This window comes from Mangifera indica, chromosome 1, assembly GCF_011075055.1.
Source record: "Mangifera indica cultivar Alphonso chromosome 1, CATAS_Mindica_2.1, whole genome shotgun sequence".
NCBI lineage: Eukaryota > Viridiplantae > Streptophyta > Magnoliopsida > Sapindales > Anacardiaceae > Mangifera > Mangifera indica.
Window position 1 is genome coordinate 15,765,972 of NC_058137.1, and position 21,997 is coordinate 15,787,968.

The 21,997-nt window shown below is 31.5% G+C and overlaps 1 protein-coding gene and 1 pseudogene across 1 annotated transcript; one reads left to right on the forward strand and one right to left on the reverse strand.

The window, feature by feature from the left end:
• Positions 1-745: 745 nt before the first annotated feature.
• LOC123210666 (patellin-3-like) lies at positions 746-3,621 on the forward strand. The gene is made up of 4 exons (XM_044629143.1): positions 746-2,131; positions 2,240-2,364; positions 2,440-2,575; positions 3,080-3,621. Exons 1-4 carry the CDS (start codon positions 848-850, stop codon positions 3,365-3,367), a joined length of 1,833 nt encoding a protein of 610 aa, XP_044485078.1. The 5' UTR covers positions 746-847; the 3' UTR covers positions 3,368-3,621.
• A 3,170-nt stretch (positions 3,622-6,791) lies between these two features.
• LOC123210675 lies at positions 6,792-7,519 on the reverse strand (annotated as a pseudogene).
• Between the last annotated feature and the right edge of the window lie 14,478 nt (positions 7,520-21,997).

The window sequence follows — 21,997 nt, forward strand, 5'->3', positions numbered from 1 at the left end:
AGTTGCAATGTATGTGGGGCACAGAGGATGTTACCCCTCTCACTTGTTCAGAAATACAACCAAAATCGGGGCAATGACAGAAGTTGTGAAAGAGGATCCAAGGTGTCCACACCTTCCAACGTTCTAATTAATTAATTAATTTCAGCGCTTTTTTCGGCATGCCTTCACTATGCTATTCCCAAATTATTATGCTCCCAACCCAAACTTGTAGGCCCACATATAATCATATTTAACAATCTAATTAGCACATCCCCACATCTTCATCTTCATCTTCATCTTCATCTTCCTTTTCCTTCCCCCTCAATTTAAAATTTTGTGCTATGTACCAGAATTCTACTTTAAAACTCCATAAAAATAAAGAATAATAAATGGGCATTGCCATTTCATTTTACAAATCAAATAAAATGATATCAATGGATTTTAATAATACTACTACTACTACCTTAGAATTTGTCAATAACCATTTGAATTTGAAGAAGGTGGTAAAATTATTAGCATATTTTACAATGTTAGCATAATATCAACCATCGCGTTTAGAAATTGAATTAAATTAAATTTTAAAATAAAATGCCGGCAAAAACGGCGATGATGAAGAGGCGTTACAAAAGAAAAAAAAAAAGTTGGGTAATTGTGACTTAAATAAAGTAGTAGTGGGTCCTCACAAAAAGGAGCATAGGTGCTCCCCATTTCAGCTTGACAGCTTCATTCCTACCCTACTTCTCTCTCCAACTGCTTTCGCCTTCCTTCTCCTTATATACTCTCTTTCCTCTCTTCTCCTTTCTATACTTCTTCCCATTTCTCTTTCTTCCTACAATTATCACCATTTCTAACTTCTACTTCATCCACCATGTCTCAACAAACCCCTGTTTCTCATGTTGAACAAGTTGTACTTGTAACTGATGTTCCACTGCCCGATGACAAGAGTACAACCAATGCAGCCCCCACCCTGGGGAAACACCTGCCGGTGACTGAGGAGGAGGATCATTTGAAGCCTACCCATGTTGATAACTCTTCTGTTGTGGAGACTGAGCCGCTGAAATCTGGTGGTGATGATGGAGAGAAGGTGCTTGTTTCGGATTCTTTCGAAGAAGAGAGCACGAGAGTTGCTGATCTTGCCGATTACGAGAAGAAAGCTCTTGCAGAATTTAAGCAGCTTGTTCAAGAAGCACTTAACAAGCATGAATTTAGTAATGTGACCTCATTATCATCACCACCACCAGCCGCACCCAAGGAAGAAGAAAAGAAAGAGGCGAACGCTGTGATCGAGGAGGACAAGAAGCCAGCCGCAGTGGGACTGGCCGAACCATGTGTCGAACAACCATCGAAAGAGGAGCCTGAAACCATTGCCGAGGAAAAGAACGAACCAAAAAAGGAAGAGAGCGCCACTGTGAAGGAAGCTGAAGTGGTCGAAGGAAAAATAGCTGCAGTAGTAGTTGCTGAAACACTTGATGATGATGGTGCAAAGACTGTGGAAGCCATCGAAGAGACCATTGTAGCCGTGGCTTCAACGGCTCCACAGAAGCAGCTCGAGTCACCGGCCAAGGATCAGGCAGAGTCGAAGGAAGCCGTGACTCCCCAAGAGGAGTCTAAAGACAGCAAGTCCGAGACTGCAATGCCGCCTGAAGAAGTCTCCATATGGGGGATTCCACTTTTAGCTGATGAAAGAAGCGATGTGATTCTTCTAAAGTTTTTACGGGCGAGAGATTTCAAGGTGAAAGAAGCCTTCACAATGCTGAAGAACACGGTCCGCTGGAGGAAGGAGTTCGGCATTGATGAGTTGGTTGAAACAACAGACTTGGGTGATGATTTGGAGAAGGTTGTGTTTATGCACGGTGTTGATAAAGAAGGACACCCAGTTTGCTACAATGTGTATGGTGAGTTCCAGAACAAGGAACTTTATCAGAAAACGTTTTCTGATGAAGAAAAGAGGCAAAATTTTATGAGATGGAGAATTCAATTCCTAGAAAGGAGTATCAGAAAATTAGATTTCAGTCCTGGTGGGATTTCCACCATTGTTCAGGTAAATGATTTGAAGAACTCTCCCGGATTCGGAAAGTGGGAGCTTAGACAAGCAACCAAACAGGCCCTTCATTTGCTTCAGGACAATTATCCAGAGTTTGTTGCCAAACAGGTAAACAAAAAAGGTTTCACAGCAAGATTTGTGTCGTTTATGTTAAACCCTACAAGAAAATATATGATGGTTGATTTTGGATTGCATTGTGTGTTTTTACAATTTCAGGTGTTCATCAATGTGCCATGGTGGTACATGGCAGTTCATAGGATGATAAGTCCATTTCTGACCCAGAGGACTAAAAGCAAGTTTGTCTTTGCTGGTCCTTCCAAATCTGCAGAGACCCTTTTCAGGTTCGCAGATAAATCTGTTTCCTTCTCTCTCTGTTTCTATTTCAAATATGTTTTAACACTGGAATGTGCAATCAGATACATAGCCGCCGAGCAAGTTCCTGTCAAATATGGAGGGTTGAGCAAAGATGGTGAATTTGCCCCCACTGATGCTGTTACTGAGATCACTGTAAAACCAGCGGCAAAGCAGACGGTAGAATTCCCAGTAACCGAGGTGAGGTTAATTTTTGTTTTCATCATTTCAAACCAGAGTTAATTACATTTACCCACATGGGGTTTAGGTTTATTAGTCTCAGGATGGAGTTTAAACTACTGCATGTACACTTTGATAGTGAGAGATGTCAAGTTGAAATAGAGTCAAGAGAAGAATCTGACTCTTAAAACTGGGACCCCATATGAACAATATTTTGATCCTATTAGCAAGGTTGGTAAATTTTGGGGGTAAATTTACTAGTTTAAAACTTATAAAATAGACATAATTTACTAAAATCTAGGGGATAATGTCTTTCTCTCTTTCAAACAAGGAACATGCACTTGACAATAGTGTATAAATATGCCAAAATTCTCGAATAGAGCATATTTTCTTGGATTCTCCTGTTTGTTTTGTTGTTTTCTAGTCTAGTCCATACTTACCGATTGACTTATTCGAATAGGGAAATTGACAATATAAGCCAAACATTGGTTTGAAAATTAAATTAAAATTGAAATGAATGTGCAGGCATGCCATTTATCTTGGGAAGTGAGAGTGGTGGGATGGGAAGTGAACTATTCTGCAGAATTTGTGCCAAGTGCTGAAGAAAGCTACACAGTCATAATCCAAAAGGCAAGAAGGATCTCCTCAAATGAAGAAAGTGTATTGAGTGACAGTTTCAAGATTAGTGAACCTGGAAAAATAGTTCTCACCATTGACAATTCAACCTCAAAGAAGAAGAAATTACTCTACCGTTTGAAGACCAAGCCTTCTTCCGGATATCCAACCTTCAAGAATCAACTTTGTTCTGCATAATATATTATAATTAGCTTCTCTTATCTTATTCTATGTTTAATTAATTAATTATTATTATATTTATTTGGGTTCTTTTATAATGTTATTAAGATTATATTTTGTATACCAACTTTAAATTTATTGGGTTGTGAGATGATGATTTTGAGCACCATAATATATATATTATATATATGTAATGGGATTTTATTGTGACATGTAATGTAACAATTTCATTGTAGACGCCTTTATTCTATGGGAGTATTCATTTTAAAGAATATACTAAAGTAATAATTTAGACGTTTAAAATTGCTCTGACTGGGGGGATCACATTCAATGTTTTTGGAAAGGGACTGGTTGTTAATAGGGTGAAAGGTCGTTTGATCTAACTAACAGACAGGTTGTTACAATTTTAATATAAAAAGAATTTTAGTTTGGTGATATGTACAATCAACATTGATATAAGAGATTTTGGGTTTAAGTGAACTTAGAAAAAAAATTGTTTTTTTTTTTGATAGAGGTAAACTTGGATTTATATCCTATCTCATCCTATTTGTTTTACAAGTTTCCAATATTCTAAATAAAAAACTACAATATGTCACACAAAATTGTAGTGTGTTAACAAACAAATAAATAAAAACAACATAAATGTTATCTCTTGATAAAAAAATTCCAAAAATAAAACAAAAATTTTGATCGTTATCACACTAAAAAATATGTGATCTAATTGAAATCACTCTAAATGTATACAATGTAAAAAGATTGTAATCTCTCGCATCACATTTTGGCTAAAATTGTACATTTCTAATTGCAATGTAGATGCAATTGCACTTGAAAAAAGTGTGACCTTGCCAAAATCGCATTAGGTGATATTTGATCTTACAAATCTTACACCTTATATGTGGTTCTGTCCTATGGATTGCATCTTGCAATGACCAAAATCACATAAAAAAGATGCGATCTAATCGGATTTTGAAAGATCATATTATAATTGATGTAATTCAACAAGATTATATCTTTTCATGTCAGCTAGATTATCATATTTAATCAAATCATTGATAAACCTTTTAAGGGTAAATTGGTAATTTAAAAAAAGTGAAGTGGTTAGGAATTATGATAATTTAGTTGTCTAACCTTGTGTTAAAACACTTTTTCATCAATGAAGTTGAGTTTTAGGTGAAAATTTATAATTTTTCCAGTCAATTGATGAAAGCTTGTGGTTTCTCACACTTCGGTGGGAAAAATATAATTTACTCTAAAAATAAAACTGTGAATATAAATAAATTATATAAACTTATTTGTACAAACTAATGCGACAATATGTAATTGAGTGATATAATTGTTTACTTTTTTTTCACTTTAAAATCATCAAATCAAATGTTAATATATCATATTATATGAATAAATTTATACAATTTTTTTGGATATGTAATATTACTTTACTCTAATTTAGATCGAAACTAATTTATAAAGAATAATGTTATTTACATTTATAGTAAATACCAATTTGACTACTAATGATAATATATTATTATATAATTAAGTTTTATTCTATCCTTAATTTAAAAATATCTAATTTTATGATAACACATCATCCAAATTGATAGTCATGAAGTGCACATAATATTATTCATCAATTAAATACCTCCAATGTATTTAGGGCTGGATTCGAGCCGAGCCGAGCTCGGCTCGCAGCCAGCTCGGCTTTTTAAAGGTCGGCTCGAGCTCGATTCGAGCCGAATTTGGCTCGGCTCGAGTTTGGCTCGTTTTCAGCTTGGCTCGATAACGGCTCGGCTCGACTCGTTTATTATATCAAAACGACACCGTTTTGTATATATATATGGATCAAAACGACGCCGTTTTGTATAAAAAAATTTTTAAAAAAATATACCGAGTCAACCCGAGCCAGTTCGGGCTCGGCTCGAGCTCGATTGAGCCGAGCTGAGCCCGGCTCGTTTTGGGCTCGAACCGAGCCGAGCCGAGCTCGAGCTCGAGCTGGCTCGGCTCGAATCCAGCCCTAAATGTATTACTACTGTATTTACTTTTTCGTTGCCAATTTATTAGTGGAATGCCCAGAAAACATAAATGCAAAATTGGGGTGTTTAAAACTAGTTATCGGTTTGATAATTTTTCAAATGGAACCACACTTTCAGTTAGGAGAAAATCATAAACTGAAACTAAATATATTCGAAGATTAACCGATTTTAAATTAAATAAAAAATACTAATTAATTGAACCAAATTTTCAGTTAATCGGTTTTGAATTGAATTTCAAAAGTTTATCCTATTTTTATTTTTTCATTTTTTAAAAATATGTTTAATATTTTATTCAATTTTTTTAAAACCGGTTATATTTGGCTAACTACTTTTAAAAAGAATTGGCAAACTAGTAATTCAACTAAAAAATTATTTTTTTTATATTTTTGAATTGATATTTGAACTAATTTTTTTAAATAATTTATATTTTAATTTGGTTTGATTATTGGATATTTTTTAACACCCCTAATGCAAGAGTTCTTTCTCAAGAAAACATAATGTAAATCTAAAGTTTATCTTCATAATTTAATTAACATATGATATAGTTACCTTTAGCATTAGTCAAAGGATAATAATTGAAGAGACAAATTTTAGAAGGTTTATGTAAAATATCTACATCTCTTATTTTTATACTAATATAATCAAGTTTGACAAAGTTACTCTTATATATAAACTCAATATCCATTCAATTTTTATAGCCACAACTTCGTACACAATTTTTGGCCAAAATTTGGATACTTTGAGAGTTTATTTGATTTGGGTAACCTTTTATTACAAAAAATAAAAAATTACCATAAAAATATATTTTTTAAAAGATTACTAAGTATAAATTATTACTATATTTGATAAAATTTGATAAAAAATAGTAGACATTATTGTGTTTGATCAAATGTAATAAGAAAATACTAAAATATTATTTTACATAAATGTTTTTAGATATAATAATTTTAAAATATTTTTCATATTATATATTGCAACAAAAAAACCTCTTCTACACCTACAAAAAGAATAGGGGATTTGTAGATTTCACATCTACTTAAAGTGAGGAAATATGATAATCTTTGTTGTGAATTATTGTTATTAAAAAATAATTCATCGGATTTCCATTTTACTTAATCTTCAATTTTGAGTCCAAAGCCAATAATGGAAATGGAGAGAAAAAAAAACCTCATACTACATAAATTTGATGAATTTTTTTATTAAATGATACACAATTATATTGACCAGCAAAAAGAAACCAAGAAAACAATTATCTTGCCCTTCATTTTGATACTGATTGAGGTTGTGTTGTTGTGTCAGAAGAAGAATAGCTATATTGATTCGATATATTCTAAAAATACCTTTGGTATGTGCCAACTTATATCAAATTTCTCAATCTTTTCATCGAATTACTTAGCTTAGACACCATATGATTAGGTACCATATGAGTAGGCTCGACAAAAACCTTGTATAGTTTCTTTGATTTCTCGATAAAGAGAAATATGAATAATGGTGGTTTGAATGTATATACAAAGAATATCTTTTTTTAACACTTCTTATTATTAGATAATGTCCATAAATCTTGTGATAGGTATCCAAAGATTCACAGTGAACTCCAATAGAAGCTTCTTTTGAAGCAATAACGCATTGATCTAGTTACCACTGGAGCCATAAAAGACTAGCTAAATTGATTCTTTGTTGTCGATAAGCTCAAATTGCATCATTGGAATTACAAAAAAAAAAAAGGTTCGTTTGTATACTTATAAGAATTCTCGTCAATTCTTTCATTTTGATAGTTTCTTTGATTACTTGGATTATAGCTATTTGCACAATTACCTTGACGATTGCCGTTTGATAATACATAGAGTCCAATAAGCATATCTTGATTTGGTACCGAAATAGGATCCCCAATAATAGGAAACAAAAAATTCATATGAGAAAACATAAGTAAATAGGCCTCTACTTGTATGTCTGATCTATGTAATGTAGGCGCTTTATTCAGTAATACATGATGTCCCTACATAACTTCCTGAAGTATTTTCCATACAATCGGTCCTTTTTCTTGAATTTTACTCTTAACAACTCTTATATTTGAAGTAAGATGTTGTCTAATTAGACCACAAATTACAAATATTTGGAAAAGCTCTATTGTTATTTCTTTTTTCAAATAGAAAAAGAAATCAATTCAAAGATTTGAATACACATATCAATTGGCAGGGATAGAAAAAGAAATTAATTCAAAGAATTTCATTATATTTTTTCTAAGATCATTTTATTTCATCTGGTATTTTGTAGAAATAATCAAGTAGCATGGGGCACATGAAATCTTGTGTGAATTAGCAAGGACCGCCTTACAAGGCTAAATATTCTTGGGTGATTGATAGCAAAATAGGACCATTAGGGAAGACTGAAAAGAACCCCCATTGTGGAGTGAAATAGAACATGAAACCATACGCTCCCAAGCAATGGGAGAGATCAAGGCTTTAATTGTGTGCTTGTTGAAGAATAAGTCGGTGACTTATAAGTAGTGGCTTGGTTAAGGGAACCACCAGAGCCGTAGTGAAACTTTGTCTTTATAGCGCAATTGTAACTACTTATGGACATGAACTTGGGTGATTTATCCATGACCAGGATGAAGGGTGAAACAAAGTGGAGGTCCAAGCCGATTGTCTGAACCTATTTTCAACTAGAAAATACCAATTCAAATTAAAACTTTGGTTTAGAATGCCTTTTATATATGTGTGTGTGTGTGTGTGTGTGTTGTAATCATATGATATATTTTTAATTAAAAAATTACTTATTTACAAGATAACACATTATTATTGATACTAGATTAATATTCATTAAAAATACATAGTAATTTTTATATGATTCTCAATTTAAACTTGATTATTTGGTTTCCTGACTAAAAATTCTTATATTTTGTTAGAATTGTTATTAATTTTCTAACTGAAAAAAATAAAGTTTATGAAAAGCAACGGAGAACTCAAGATTCGTACTTGAAATGAAAACCCTTTTAAGTTAGGAAATTTTGTGAATTACAAATTACAGAATTTTAATAAAATTTCAGCCAAAATCTGTGATATAATAGCATTAAATTTCCTTCTACTTGTGGTGTTATAAAAAGAATTCATGATGTAAATGGAATTTAAGCAGAGAGGCACTTTCGTGGGTTTGTTTTATATTTTGGTTTAGCTTTTGAGGCTTTTGAGGCATGAAGCTGAAATTAAAGAGATATTTATTTTTATATGGCAAAAAGTAAATGCAGATCACTGAGTAGCAATAATTAATGGAATTCAGTGGGCTCGGCCTTATTAAGAAGTAATAAAAGAGGGGTTCATTTGTGGTCTCATCTCATCCCATCATTGGACAAAGTGGAAAGCATGAAAAGCAATTACTGAAGTCTCAAACTAAAGCAAACGAAGCACTGGAAAAAGAGGTATCCAATGTGCACTATCAAACTGTAGCTTCATTTTAATTTTTATTTTGATTATAAAAGTGGCCAAACATTCTACCGGTTTATTGTATTGCATTAAAATAAGTGGGGCATATTGTACATGTAGGTATTTTGATTATTAGACCGAAATACGTAAAAATTTTATTTTCATTTTTTTTCTTTAACTTATTCATTTATCTCTATATTTATTCTTGTATAGATGTAACAAATTTACTTAGGTATATTCAAACTCCAATTACTATTATGATATCTTATCTTAAAAAAAGATCTAGATTTCAGTTAAAGATGAGAAGTCACGTTAAGATAAAAGTCCCTTTAGTTTTGTTGTTATGTATTTTATGAGTCAAATAAAAGGACTAAAAGATCAGCAGACCATTGTATTATTGGTCTAGGAAAAAGGTAAAGGCAAAAGAAAAGGATGAATCCATGTCGGGGTTTGAGTTGGATTTGGCGTTGGAGTTGGGTGGCACATATATTCACATACATGGCCTTTCAATTTTGTGTGAGATGGCTCCAACGCAGCTGCAATTTGTAAACCCATGTGCCTTCTAAGCTCTTAACCATTTGCTTCAAATTTTGTCTGCCTCTTATTCACACTACTCTTCTTATCTGCTCATGTTATTAGATTTGATAACAACATTATTGTTTGTCCGTTGAATGCATTGAATTCAAACTGAAATGAATGTTTCATATGGCAGCACCATTCTATGATTACTGCAGTACAGTGGAATAAAGTAAAAGTTCAAATTGGATTCGATTTTTTGTTTATATAAAATGTATAAATTACCCTTAATTATTATCAATTATCCATAGCAGTAAAAATACAAATCTTTGTTATTGTTCAATGCATACTTCAAATAAAAAGGTTAAAAAAAAAGGCAAGAAATTGTAGAGTCCACATTACATTGTTTAAGTCAGCAGGCGGTGAGAAAGCTTTGACGCATGCTTATGAGCATGTCTCTTGTCTGCTTTTCTGGACCTACTTTCAAATAATATTAATTTCATTCTCAATTCATTTTGTCATCTGAATATATATTATTGTGTTGGATCTACCCATGATAGGTTGACCCAATCCGATTAGATAAATTGCTATGGACAGTTGGAGTATGATAGCTGGGCAATTGGACATATATAAAATGTCCCAACGGCCACAGATGAATGTAATGCTAAATATTTCTCTCCTTGGATACTCAAAAATTACTTGCACCAAATACATGAGGTAAGGTTGCAGGACATCCAACAATGCAAAAGCACTCACAGAGTCCAAACAAAAGTGACAGTACAGAGGCAAATCATGTTGTGGAAAATAACACTGTGCTCAGACCGTTCTCAATACACATTGAACATAAATCCGAGTATGTTTGCTATTTTAATTCACATAACTGGCTGAGATTTTTCTAACATTGCTATCAGAGTTTAGGGTGGATTATTTTTTGCAATTCTAAAATCTAGAAACTAAAAAACAGAAAAAAAAAAAAACTTGGATTATTGCTTAAATTCAAATTTTGGATTCGAATTAAATTAAGTCAAATTGCATGAAATTGAAACATAGAAACATGTTATGATGATGCCGGAAATTGTGTTGTATGAACTGATCATGAAGTCGCATCATTTTTTGGCCAGAATTGATAAAAAACCAAGACTTAAGCCGTGACAATTTTGTTACAGTTTTGCTAGATTCCAGTGATGTTAAAGCTAAGAAGTTGATCAGTTGAGACCAGAGATGATCTAGAGGATGTGAGATTGATTAAGGATAGGATGAAATAGGCCTAGGATCATCAAAGGAGTTATGCTGATAAGAGACAAGATCTGGAGTTTGATGTGGGTGACATGGTCTTTGTGAGAGTAGCCTTTTATTGACATATGATGAGATTTGGACGGAAAGGTAAGTTGGCTCCAAGGTTTGTGGGACCCTTTGAGATCTAGAATGTGTAGGAAAGGTTGCCTACTAACTTGTGTTGCTAGCAAGCGTGACTAGATTCATAATGTGTTTTATGTGTCATTACTACGTAAATATATTGGTAACCCGACTTATGTGTTGAGGGTAAAAGATGTGGAATTGGAGGATAATCTAATTTATGAGGACCGTGTAATTTAGATATTAGTCAGATAAGTTAAGCAGCTCAGAAACATGCAAATTCCACTTGGGAGGAACAGGATATGAGACAGAGATTCCTATATCTGTTTGAGTGAATTTTGAGGATGAAATTCTTTTAAAGATGGGAGAAATGTAACACCCACAAGTATGCCCAAGGGTAATTTTTCCTTTCGCCTTGTGATTATGTTGGGCTTTGTTTATGTGCTATTTTAAGGTTGCATAACCATGTGGGTGAGTCACACACTCGTGTGTACGATGACAAGGGAATATAGTTTTTACCCCATGTGATGTGTGAAATTAAGCAATTGTGGAGGCATATCAACCATTCATAATAGGTATGAACATGCATTCATCGATTTGAAATTGGATAAGGGTTAGTTTTACTATGAAGTTGGGATTTTCCATTAGTGGGAAATGTTTGGAACAAGTGCTCCTCCTTGGAAAATAAAAAAAGCGTTGTAGCTATTTGGCTCATTTTTTCATATACCACTTTCACTAAACAACAAAGTAGGATGAAAGAGGGATTCTTAGTGCAATCTTGACGCTGGAATCACAACCACACGAAGACTAATCACATTCTTAGGAAGAAAGGTAAGTAGATGGTTTTTCTTTCCCTATGTGGATCATGAGTTCATTGTGGAAATTTATGATTGGATTTTATTTTGTGTTAGATAAACTATATTGGATATTCTGTTAATGATGTCACGTTTATTGTTGCTCTTTCATATCTAGTTGTGCATGAGTATATGTTATGATGAGATTAGTCTAAGTTTTGATTGGTAATTGGGACATAAGATTAGTATTTTGCTTGTGGGTGTTGATTTGTGATTAACTCAGGATGAATATATGTTTTAAAATGTTTGGTCTTGATTTTGTACATGTAGTCTTATTGGTTGTCTAGAATCTATAGAAAATTAGTCAATCAAAAATTTGCAGATTGCATGGAACAATTGTTACTGGGTAGCGGTATTGATCTTTCTACCTTAGTATAACATAAAGTTAGCTCGTTCACCTTAGGAACGTTCAGTAGGTAGTGTTTTGTAGTGGCTAGGAACGTACGTTTGGTATAGGAAAACTATCCATTCTTGTCGACATACGTTGAATGAGTAAAAGAGTTGACATCGTTAGTCAGGACTTTGAGGAACGATCTTTTAGGCTTATGAGTAGCGCTCATTCATATGTAATAAGAAATGACTGATTCTACCTTTATGGGAGAAACATGAGGAAAAACAATGATAAAGCTCTAACAAAGATAGTATGAGATGGGAATTATTATAGGTGTGCCTGAATAGGTGGACGACGACACAAACATAAATTGGGCTAATTTTGAGTAAAAAATTGAAACGATGTGTCATCTTACTTTCACCACTAAGCTATATGTAGTTTGGTTATATCATCGAGCTTAGTGCAGCGTGGACTCATCATTGAGCTATGTGTAGTATGACTAATCACTAAGTTATATGGGTGTGACTTACCACCAAACTATATGCAGTGTGATTTATCATCGAGCTATGTGCAACGTGATTATGCCACAAACTATGTGCAGTGTGTGACCATTTATGTGACCTTAGCTCAAAGCTTGGCTGACATGTGTACAAGGTGTAAAGAATTTACGACCTTCGAGCAACAAAATATTGATTATAAATTTTTAATAATAAACAAACATACAATAAAAACCCATTCTAGATTGCCCTTGTAGGATAATTAATTTACAAATAGGTTATTTACATTTATAAGGTGTTTATAGAACATACCTATATAGAGATGGGTTCTTTGAATTCTAATGATTGAGACAAATCACAAATTTACTCTCAGAACAACAAAATATAGACCTTAATCTTGGTATCTATATGGAGTATGAACCAGATTGGAGGTCAAAACTATGCTCAAAGATTTGTTTGAATCATAAGAATGGTACATGGAATTCTTGATGAAAGCCACGATAGTAATCCTTCAATATATAAATAACGTGGCAGCTAAGATTTTGTTTTTCTTTAAGCACATGTGATGTGCACGTGCCTATTTACTTGAGAAACATATGCACATAGTGTGTATATACATACACATATTTAAGCAAGCTCCACTCGTGTGGGTTAGATAAATATATTATTATATTATATAATTTTATTTATTTAGTTTTATTTAATTTCAGTTTAATTAAACTTATGTTTCATATGAAATTATGAACTGGGCTTAGATTTATTCAATTGGATAAATTCAATTTAATTTTACATTTTTTCATAGACAACCCTAACTATTCAAAATTATTTTATTTTAGTTCTTAAGTATCATAAAATATATTTTTAGGTTTAAAGACCACTACAAAAAAAAAATGGTCTTTAGCGAGAGAAAATTAATAAGAGGATAAATATTCTGTCGTTATAACTACTATTTTTACAACTTTAACAACTAATTATATGTACTCTTGTAAAAACTAAACAAATTTATGCTTTTAATGACGGACTTTTAATTTTCTTACTAAAAAAACTTATAAACTCATCGTTATTGGTTTTATAAGTATATAAAATCTAAAGAGGATTACGAACTGAACTAAATCCGAATATTTCTTTACATTATTTTTAGATATTTATATATATTTTTAATTAATATAAATATTTTTAATTTATTATAAATATAATTAATTAATTAATTTAATAAAAAAATCTTATGAAAAATATTTTGAATATCCTTTGTGAAATCGAATGATTATTTTCTCTACTTGTACTCCATCATTTCGTGCCTTGTGCCTCTCCCTTTCTCCCTTTAAGTTTTTGTTCATGAGGGGAAACAAACAAGTTAATACAACAATAACTAAACACAAATTAATTAAAAAAAAAAAAGAAAGGAAGAAGGCTAAGGCTTCTTTGTTTGTTTGTCTCATATAACAGAGATAGTTCTAATTGTGTTTCTAAGAAATTTCTCGATCTCTCCACTCTCTTCATTAAATAAACTCTCTCTTTTCACATCAATTTACTCATAAATTTTTAGGTTTTGTTCTTCTTAAGCACTTAATTATTCTTTTCATTTATTCTTGTTTTGTTTTAATCTCTATTCGTTTTGATAATTTATTTATTTTTATTTTTTTCTTTGGTTGTTTTTTTAAAGTAAGTTTGTTTTTGTTTTTTATGCAATTGTAGAAATTTTTTTAGTAGCAAATTGTAGAGTCAATTGGATAGGTTAGTATTGTGATTCGGTACTATAATTTTTTTCTCTCGTGTTAAATTTAGGGTTTTAGTACTTGCTGTAGTGAATTTGACCTTGCAAGTGTTTTTTCATCGTGTAATTATTTAATTTTTCATCATTTTTCATATATGGTTCTTTGATCTTATTTTTGGATTTACCTATCCTTAGTGCATAAGTTTTCTTTTTCACAATTTGGATATATTTTTGAGTTTCAATTTGAAAAATATTACTTTGATTTAATATAATATTCTTAGTGCATCAATGATAACAAACTAATATACTTGATGCTATCTACCAGTTGCTATAAGTAGATTTTTTAAAATATAATAAATAAGATTATTTAATATAATATTCTTTATGTAATTTATGCATATTTAACCGTTAGATGGATTGAAACTAATTATTTACTGATAAAATAACTCCCACATTTTGTAATTGATGATGTACACTGCATTATAAATTGAAATTTACTACACACACACACACGTACACACGTACACACACACACACACACACACATATATATATATATATTGTTGATTTTGATCATTTCAGACATTCTTTATAAGTAATGACACTGGATAAGCAATGAATAAATCTTGTTAATGATTGGTTAAGTGAAACATATCAATTAGACATTAAGAACTTTTTAAACTACACTTCAAAAAAGGTAGGAGATCATGAAGTTCCATGTCCATGTGTAAAGTGTAACAACACTTACTCTAGAGGTCATAAAGTGATTGAAACTCATTTAACAGTTTATGGCATAATCCAAAATTATACATTTTGGTATCATTATGGAGAAAGGTTAGGTGAATTTGAATGTGATAGTGAAGAAGATGAGATAGTAGAAACCGAAGGAGAGAAAGAGATTCATGGGATTATGAGGGACTTTTTTCCTAGTTTTAATACCTTTAACAAAAATGAAGTGAATTTTGGTGGCTCAAGCTATAATGTTCAAAAAGAGGATCCTAATGATAAAGGAAAGAAATTTTATAGATTATTGAGAGATTTGGAGCAACCGTTATATAAGGGTTCTAAGATTTCAAAAGTGTCAACTATAATCAAACTTTTGCATATTAAGAGCCTTGGTCATTGTAGTAATGAGTCATTCACCATGTTATTACAAATGTTAAAAGATGAATTACTTGCTGATGGTTCAACATTGCCAAATTCATATTATGAGACAAAAAAAATTATTCAAAATCTCGGGCTCTATTACAAAAAGATTGATGCATGAGTTAATAATTGTATGTTATATTGGAAGAAAGATAAAGAGTCTAACTTTTATAGTATATGTGGTGCTTCCAGATGGAAAAATGATAATGAAAGAATCAAAGTTGGAAGGAATGGCAAAAGAAAACCAATAAAAATATTACGATACTTCCTTTTAAAGTTAAGACTTCAAAGGTTGTTCATGTCTAATAAGATAGCATCTTTTATGAGATGACACCATGAAAAAGAGTAAATGATAGAGTAATAAGGTAGCCAATTGATTCTTTACAATGGAAATCTTTTGATGAAATTCACAATGTTTTTGTTTCAGAGCCTTGTAATGTGAGACTTTAAAGATATTTAAATCAAGTGAAAGATCTTGAAGACTTCATTTTATCTAAAGATGCTAGCAAAAAGGCAAAAGTTTCACAAAATATTAGGGGGGATAATTGGAATAAGAAAAGCATTTTTTTTGAATTTCCATACTAGAGATCTTATGTTGCGACATAATTTGGATGTGATGCATATAGAGAAAAACATATGCGATAATGTGCTTGGAAAAATTATGAACATTAAAGGGAAGTCCAAAGATACTGTTAAAACTCATCTTGATTTGCAAGCGATGAATATTAGATCAGAGTTCCACCTAATAAAAAAAAGAGATAAATTTGTGTTGCCAATTGCATCCTACACATTATCTTTAGAAGAAAAACATGTGTTTTGTGTGTTTTTGAAGAAATTAAAAGTTCCAGATAGGTTTTCATCTAACATTTCACATTGTGTTAATATTAAAGAAGATAAGATTTTAGGTTTGAAGTGTCATGATTGTCATGTTCTCTTACAACATCTATTTCCTCTTGTATTACGTGGTATTCTTCCTAAATCAGTGTATGAACCACTTTTTGAGTTGTCTTTATTTTTCAGAATTTTAGGGGATAGATGAGTTAGAGCATATTGAATCTCAAATTCGCATAACCCTTTGTAAATTAGAAATGAACTTTCCCTCTTTTATTGTTAGTATTATGTTTAGTGACAGGTAAATATTGTTATAATAATAGAGATATTTATCACTGAAATTACTATTTTTAACGATATGATTTATACCTCATTATTTATATTAACGATGAAACTTTTCTTTCCATCATTAATGCTTTTAGCAGTAGAGGGTATAAAGACTTGTGATCATGAGATTTTTCCTATCATTTCATAGTGGACCTTTCCAAGAATTGAAACTCTTAATCTAGAATCTAGATTGGATTTGACTCGGATTCAATTTGAAAAATCCTATGCCTTAAGAGTTCGTTTAACTTTTTTTTTTTGTAACCCATAGGCTCTCTATTGAATTGGTAGTGATTAGATTTGTGTTAGGATTCTAATTTGACATCCATCCGGACATAGACTAAAAGAGGTCTTTAGCAAAACATCATGGCTACTCGATTAGTGGAGTTTCAACATATGACTTCTTAACCTTTCAGTGATATGGTTATTGGTATGATTTAATCCTTTCGTCTTACAGTATCTCATCAAGGATGAGATATAATAAAGTGTCTCCTTTAGTGATCCTTAGGTTAAATAAATTGACTTTTATCAACAATAAAAAAAAAAAAACATTGGATTGAGCATCAACTCAATCCCATTATGACCATAGATTTAATTGATCATTACCATCTATTAGAGCACCTTAAATGAGATATTAGCTCTCATGTTTAAAAGTGATGAATCTTATATTGATCAACTATAACCTTTGTACAAATTTTAATATGGCTAATTACCACATTTCTAGCAATCTTCTACTCGGATTACATTGGACTGATATTAAACCATATGATCCTTACACAAGACAATTAGATGACCTTAAGTTTAAGGATCATATGTACCTCTGTTTATTAAAAGGATATATTCCATAGACACTAGAGCAACCATCCACATGGAATCCTTTTGGAGGGTCATTCTAGTAAGCACATCTATATCATGTACTTATGTGTTACACCAAATTATTAACAAACAACTTTGAAACGTAAGAACTATTATCATCTTTCAATAAGGTTATTCAACACTATAATAAATGTATAGCTATTACAATTGCCTTTAGTCATGGTAATATTAGAGTTACAAATGTTTTAAGAACAATCACCTATTGTGCACATAGGGTTCCCAAGATCAGGTGCTGAGCACTAATCCCCTTGTTATGGTTTAACTATTCTTAGGACATTTATCTGAGCATATATTAATATGCTTTATAGCCAAAAAATGCTACGATAAATTTTAAATTTAACCTTTAATAATGAACTTGTATCATTATGGGGATTGGTTCTAGGGAACAAATCCTAACAATCTTCTGCTTGCATTATAGCCAATCATCCATGCAAACAACATCGGATGACTATATATGCCTATCATTGCTTTGCTGCGACATAGCATTTATTTATACATTTTTTTTCATTCAGTTGTACAAAGGTTAACTTATATTTCTTCTTGTTAATTGTTATTCACAAGGTGAAATTATTTGTTTGGTACTAATATTACCAAATCAATGATGCTAAAAGTCAATTTTATGATCTAATATACCTTTTAAGTTCTTGTATTTAAATGCCCTATACTTGACTTTCAACGTAGAATTTGTGCAACAGTGTATGACTTCCCTTTTGAATTTATATTTATTATTTTCAGCCTAATTTGTCTTATGTCACTGATCCTTATTTAGTGACTTATGTTATCATAGTTTGCAATTGTTAATTGTTATTGACAAGGTGAAATTATCATAATTTGCAATTAGACCATTTGGTGAGAACATAACTCTATTAAACATTTGTTTGGTTCTAATATTACTAAATCAATGATGCTAAAAGTCAATTTTACGATCTAATATACCTTTTAAGGTTTTGTATTTTAAATGCCTCATACTTAACTTTCACTGTAGAATTCGTTCAACATGTATATGACTTGCCCTTTTGAATTTATATTCATTAATTTTAGCCTAATTTGTCTTATGTCACTAATCCTCATTTAGTGACTTTATCCTTCACGACCTTAGGAACTATCTATATTCCTTTTTAGAAATTCATGGATATTTCTTGATGTCATCCTACGATGTTTATTTAAATGTAGTTGATATTTCTAAAAAATTGATATATCAACTTTAAGTGTATATCATGATACGCATAAGCATTCTAATAATTGGTTCTAATAGAATTCTAATTATCTTTGTCTCTCAATTTATTTGTTCAATGGCACATAAATGTAAAAAAGGCATGTATTATAATGACAAAAGAGAATCCTTTCATATTCTTATTTGTTGAATCCTTTGACTTTCATTTGTTGTAAACACTCCAACTTAAATTCAATACTTTATATGATTTACAACATAGAATGGTTAAGATATAGACTACTTCGTTTAAGTTCTTATATGAAGGATTAGTCGATTATCTAATTCTCATGTTAGCTGTAAATATGTTATTTAATTCTGATATGTTTATCATCGTATAGATATACAATGTCAGAATTGTCATTGTACTCTCACTCACTTTTATATACAGATATCATATTCATTTTAAGAAAACCAAAAGATTTTATGGTTTTATTTGTATGAATATATCTAAATTTTGATGTTTATATGAGTTATTAAATAGAACATATCAACTTGCATACCTGACCAATTTATATTTGAGGTTAAAAACATTGGTTGTGATATAGCCACAACCATTCTAGGTTTTAGCCACTAGAGCTATTCTTGACAATTAGTTGGCAAGCTTTTAATGGTATATAACAACTATGAGTGCATTTAGATTTTAGCGTTACTCGTAGGTCTCATATTTCAATATCATAAATGACTAGTGCGTTTATCAAGAGATATGAGAATTTTAGTTTTTATAAACTCATAACACATCATCATTCCTGCTTGATTCTGTATACATAAGCTAATTACCTATTTTCTTTTTAGGAAGTGAGTAATCTCCATTGTGATGCTCAACCATTTTTCGATAGTACATCATATATTTTATGTCTATCTTTCTTATGAGCTAGGACCTAGTTAAGTTCTATTATCCTCCTATTTGATCTTTTAAAAAATAATGTCTAAAATAATCTTACAAACATATTTTAAAACTTGTTCTGTACTAAAAGGGTAATATTCTTGAATTTATGAGACGATCGACACCTTATTTAATTGTGTAAACTTGGTTGCTATTGATGTATCTCCATGAATGTTTATATGGCATACTATAGATATCCCTGGATAGAGTCACATGGGAATTATATTCATCGGTGATAAGGTATGTAACTGTTAATTGATCAATTGATTGATTAATTCAAATATGTTTAATTATATATTTGAATAAATAGGATGATGTTACTTTCTCGCTCTGACTGTCACTAATTGAGAAGGTTACATGAAAGTATGTTAAAATCGTTACCTATACAAGTATATCGGATCCCTAGTCATCCTCATCCTTCTCGATGTCTTCCTCGATAAGAGATGGACCTTCTCCCACTATGCCACTTATGGATATTCAAGCCTTATCCTTAAGACACTGGTAGATGTTTAGGCCCCAATTATTGAGCAAACTATTTGTCTAGTCATTGATACCCCAACCATCGAGTGCACTACTTTTCATGGTGTTTAGGCTTAAACACCCTGAGTATGAGTGTAGATCTACTACATTACCTATTTAATCCCTTTTTGATGCTACATTGGCCTATTGAGGCAATATGATATTGGGTGAGATGTTTATCTTATAAGACCAAATGTCTTCTCAGATGTCTTATTTGAAGGATTAGATGAGTTATTTAAGGGACATCGTGATGGGTATTAGACCAGATATAGTTGATCAAGTGAAAAAGTCACCTCTTCTTTATTCGTTATATAAAATTTATTTACCTGTTTGTCTAACATGTATATTTGCTTTGTACAGGATAGTTAGGATGGTGTTAGGAGGCCCTTACCTATAGGCCATGTGATTCCATCACCTATCACAACTGAGGTGAGTATTGATTTCTTACCATATTTTATATGAAATGTTATTTAACAATTTATTATTAATATTCATATAAGATATTGGCCATAAAGTAGTATTGGTTGAAAATTCTCCACGTACACTATCCCAGATCATGGAGGTGGGTAGGTTGTTGTTATTCAATCAATTGAATCTAGTTAATTCTAACAGCGTAGTCAATTGTTTATGTTGTCTTTTTAGGATGAACGAGTAAAAGAGTTATTGACATTAGCTCATAAAGGGACGAGTTACTAGATGTTATGTCATACGGAGATCAAGATAAGGTATATCTATAATTAAATGTATATGTACTTTTATATATTGATCATTAATAACATTAAATTACTTCCCCAGTCCATCCTAATGGTATAGAGAATTGACCTGATATCACAAGAGGATTCCCCTACCAAACCTCATTTTTCTTACATCGAGAAGGTAACATTAACCAATTTCATCAAATTTGTTAATTAAAATGAATTATTAAATTAAAAAATTATTTTTATTTTGTTCAGTTGGTATAGGCAACTCATGGAAGGGTTATTTGAAAGGGCCACTTCATACACAACAAACACAAATCTGCTTAAACTAAGAGCAAAATGATAATTTTAGACTATTCCTTCCTTAATTATAATATATGAGGCAACATTCTAGACATGGTACAAATAAGGTTAGACCATTAAACGACTATGAGGTCTATTATGTAGAAGTGATATCCAAATCCACCTTTTTGGCATATTATTATGGAGCTACGTAAGTGGTTGACTAATGATATAAGTGTTTTATATCCATTGACTTTGTTTAAATGTTTTATATATTCATGAAAACATAAAATAATTCATGTTTTGCATCCAATTCATGTTTTCTTGTTGATTATCAACATGTAGATTCATTCCTAACACTATTGCATTGATGCCAGCATGAGCAGCAGGCTGTCATCCCACAAAGTTGGTCAACAACCTATACCTTCTTCGTGGGCACATTGGTAAGGCTTATGACAATTAGACTATAAGTGGTCAAAGCTCTTCATGAAGATGGTTGAGGTAGATTATATGTCAAGAATTTTTTATAAACCATGGGGGATAGTAGATTGGATATTATATGTGCATGTTTCTATCATAATTTATGTATATATAGTATGTGTGTCTAAGTGGGTAATTTTTCAATGTTTGCAACTTTTTATACTTGTAATTTTTAACTATGCCTATTGGGTTGTAGGAGCCTCTATCTACACGAGTGAAAGATAACTGTATATGACTTTTAAAGTAATTTTACAGGCAACCTAGAGGAACTTGCTAGTCGGATGTGTCCATACACCGTCTTCATCCCTTCATTATTGGTGGCCATAAGTTATTATACAACTGTAGGTCGTATATCATAACTGGATCCCTTAGGATTATGCCAAATGACTGGTGTCCCCCAACAGTGTGCAGGATTAGGTGATTGCGGTGTTTTTATATTACATTTCATTCAATGTTTAACGCTTAAGTGAAGTTTGAATTTCCCTTGCAAGTCCTCCGCCTCAATGTGTAAACATTTGGCCTTAGAGTTGTATTTCCATTGTATCGAATAGATCACAGATACACATGTTTTATATATTTAGAATTGTTATGTATATATTTTATATACAATAGTTTATTAGTTATGCATATGATTTGATGTTTTATCTGTTACATGAGATGTATGTTAAATCAAACA

Excerpts from the sequence above, each read along its gene's own strand:
- LOC123210666 (XM_044629143.1), top strand. The coding sequence starts at position 848 with ATGTCTCAACAAACCCCTGTTTCTCATGTTGAACAAGTTGTACTTGTA. Across the intron at positions 2,132-2,239 it reads CAGAGTTTGTTGCCAAACAG|GTGTTCATCAATGTGCCATG; the intron begins GTAAACAAAAAA and ends TTACAATTTCAG. Across the intron at positions 2,576-3,079 it reads TAGAATTCCCAGTAACCGAG|GCATGCCATTTATCTTGGGA; the intron begins GTGAGGTTAATT and ends ATGAATGTGCAG.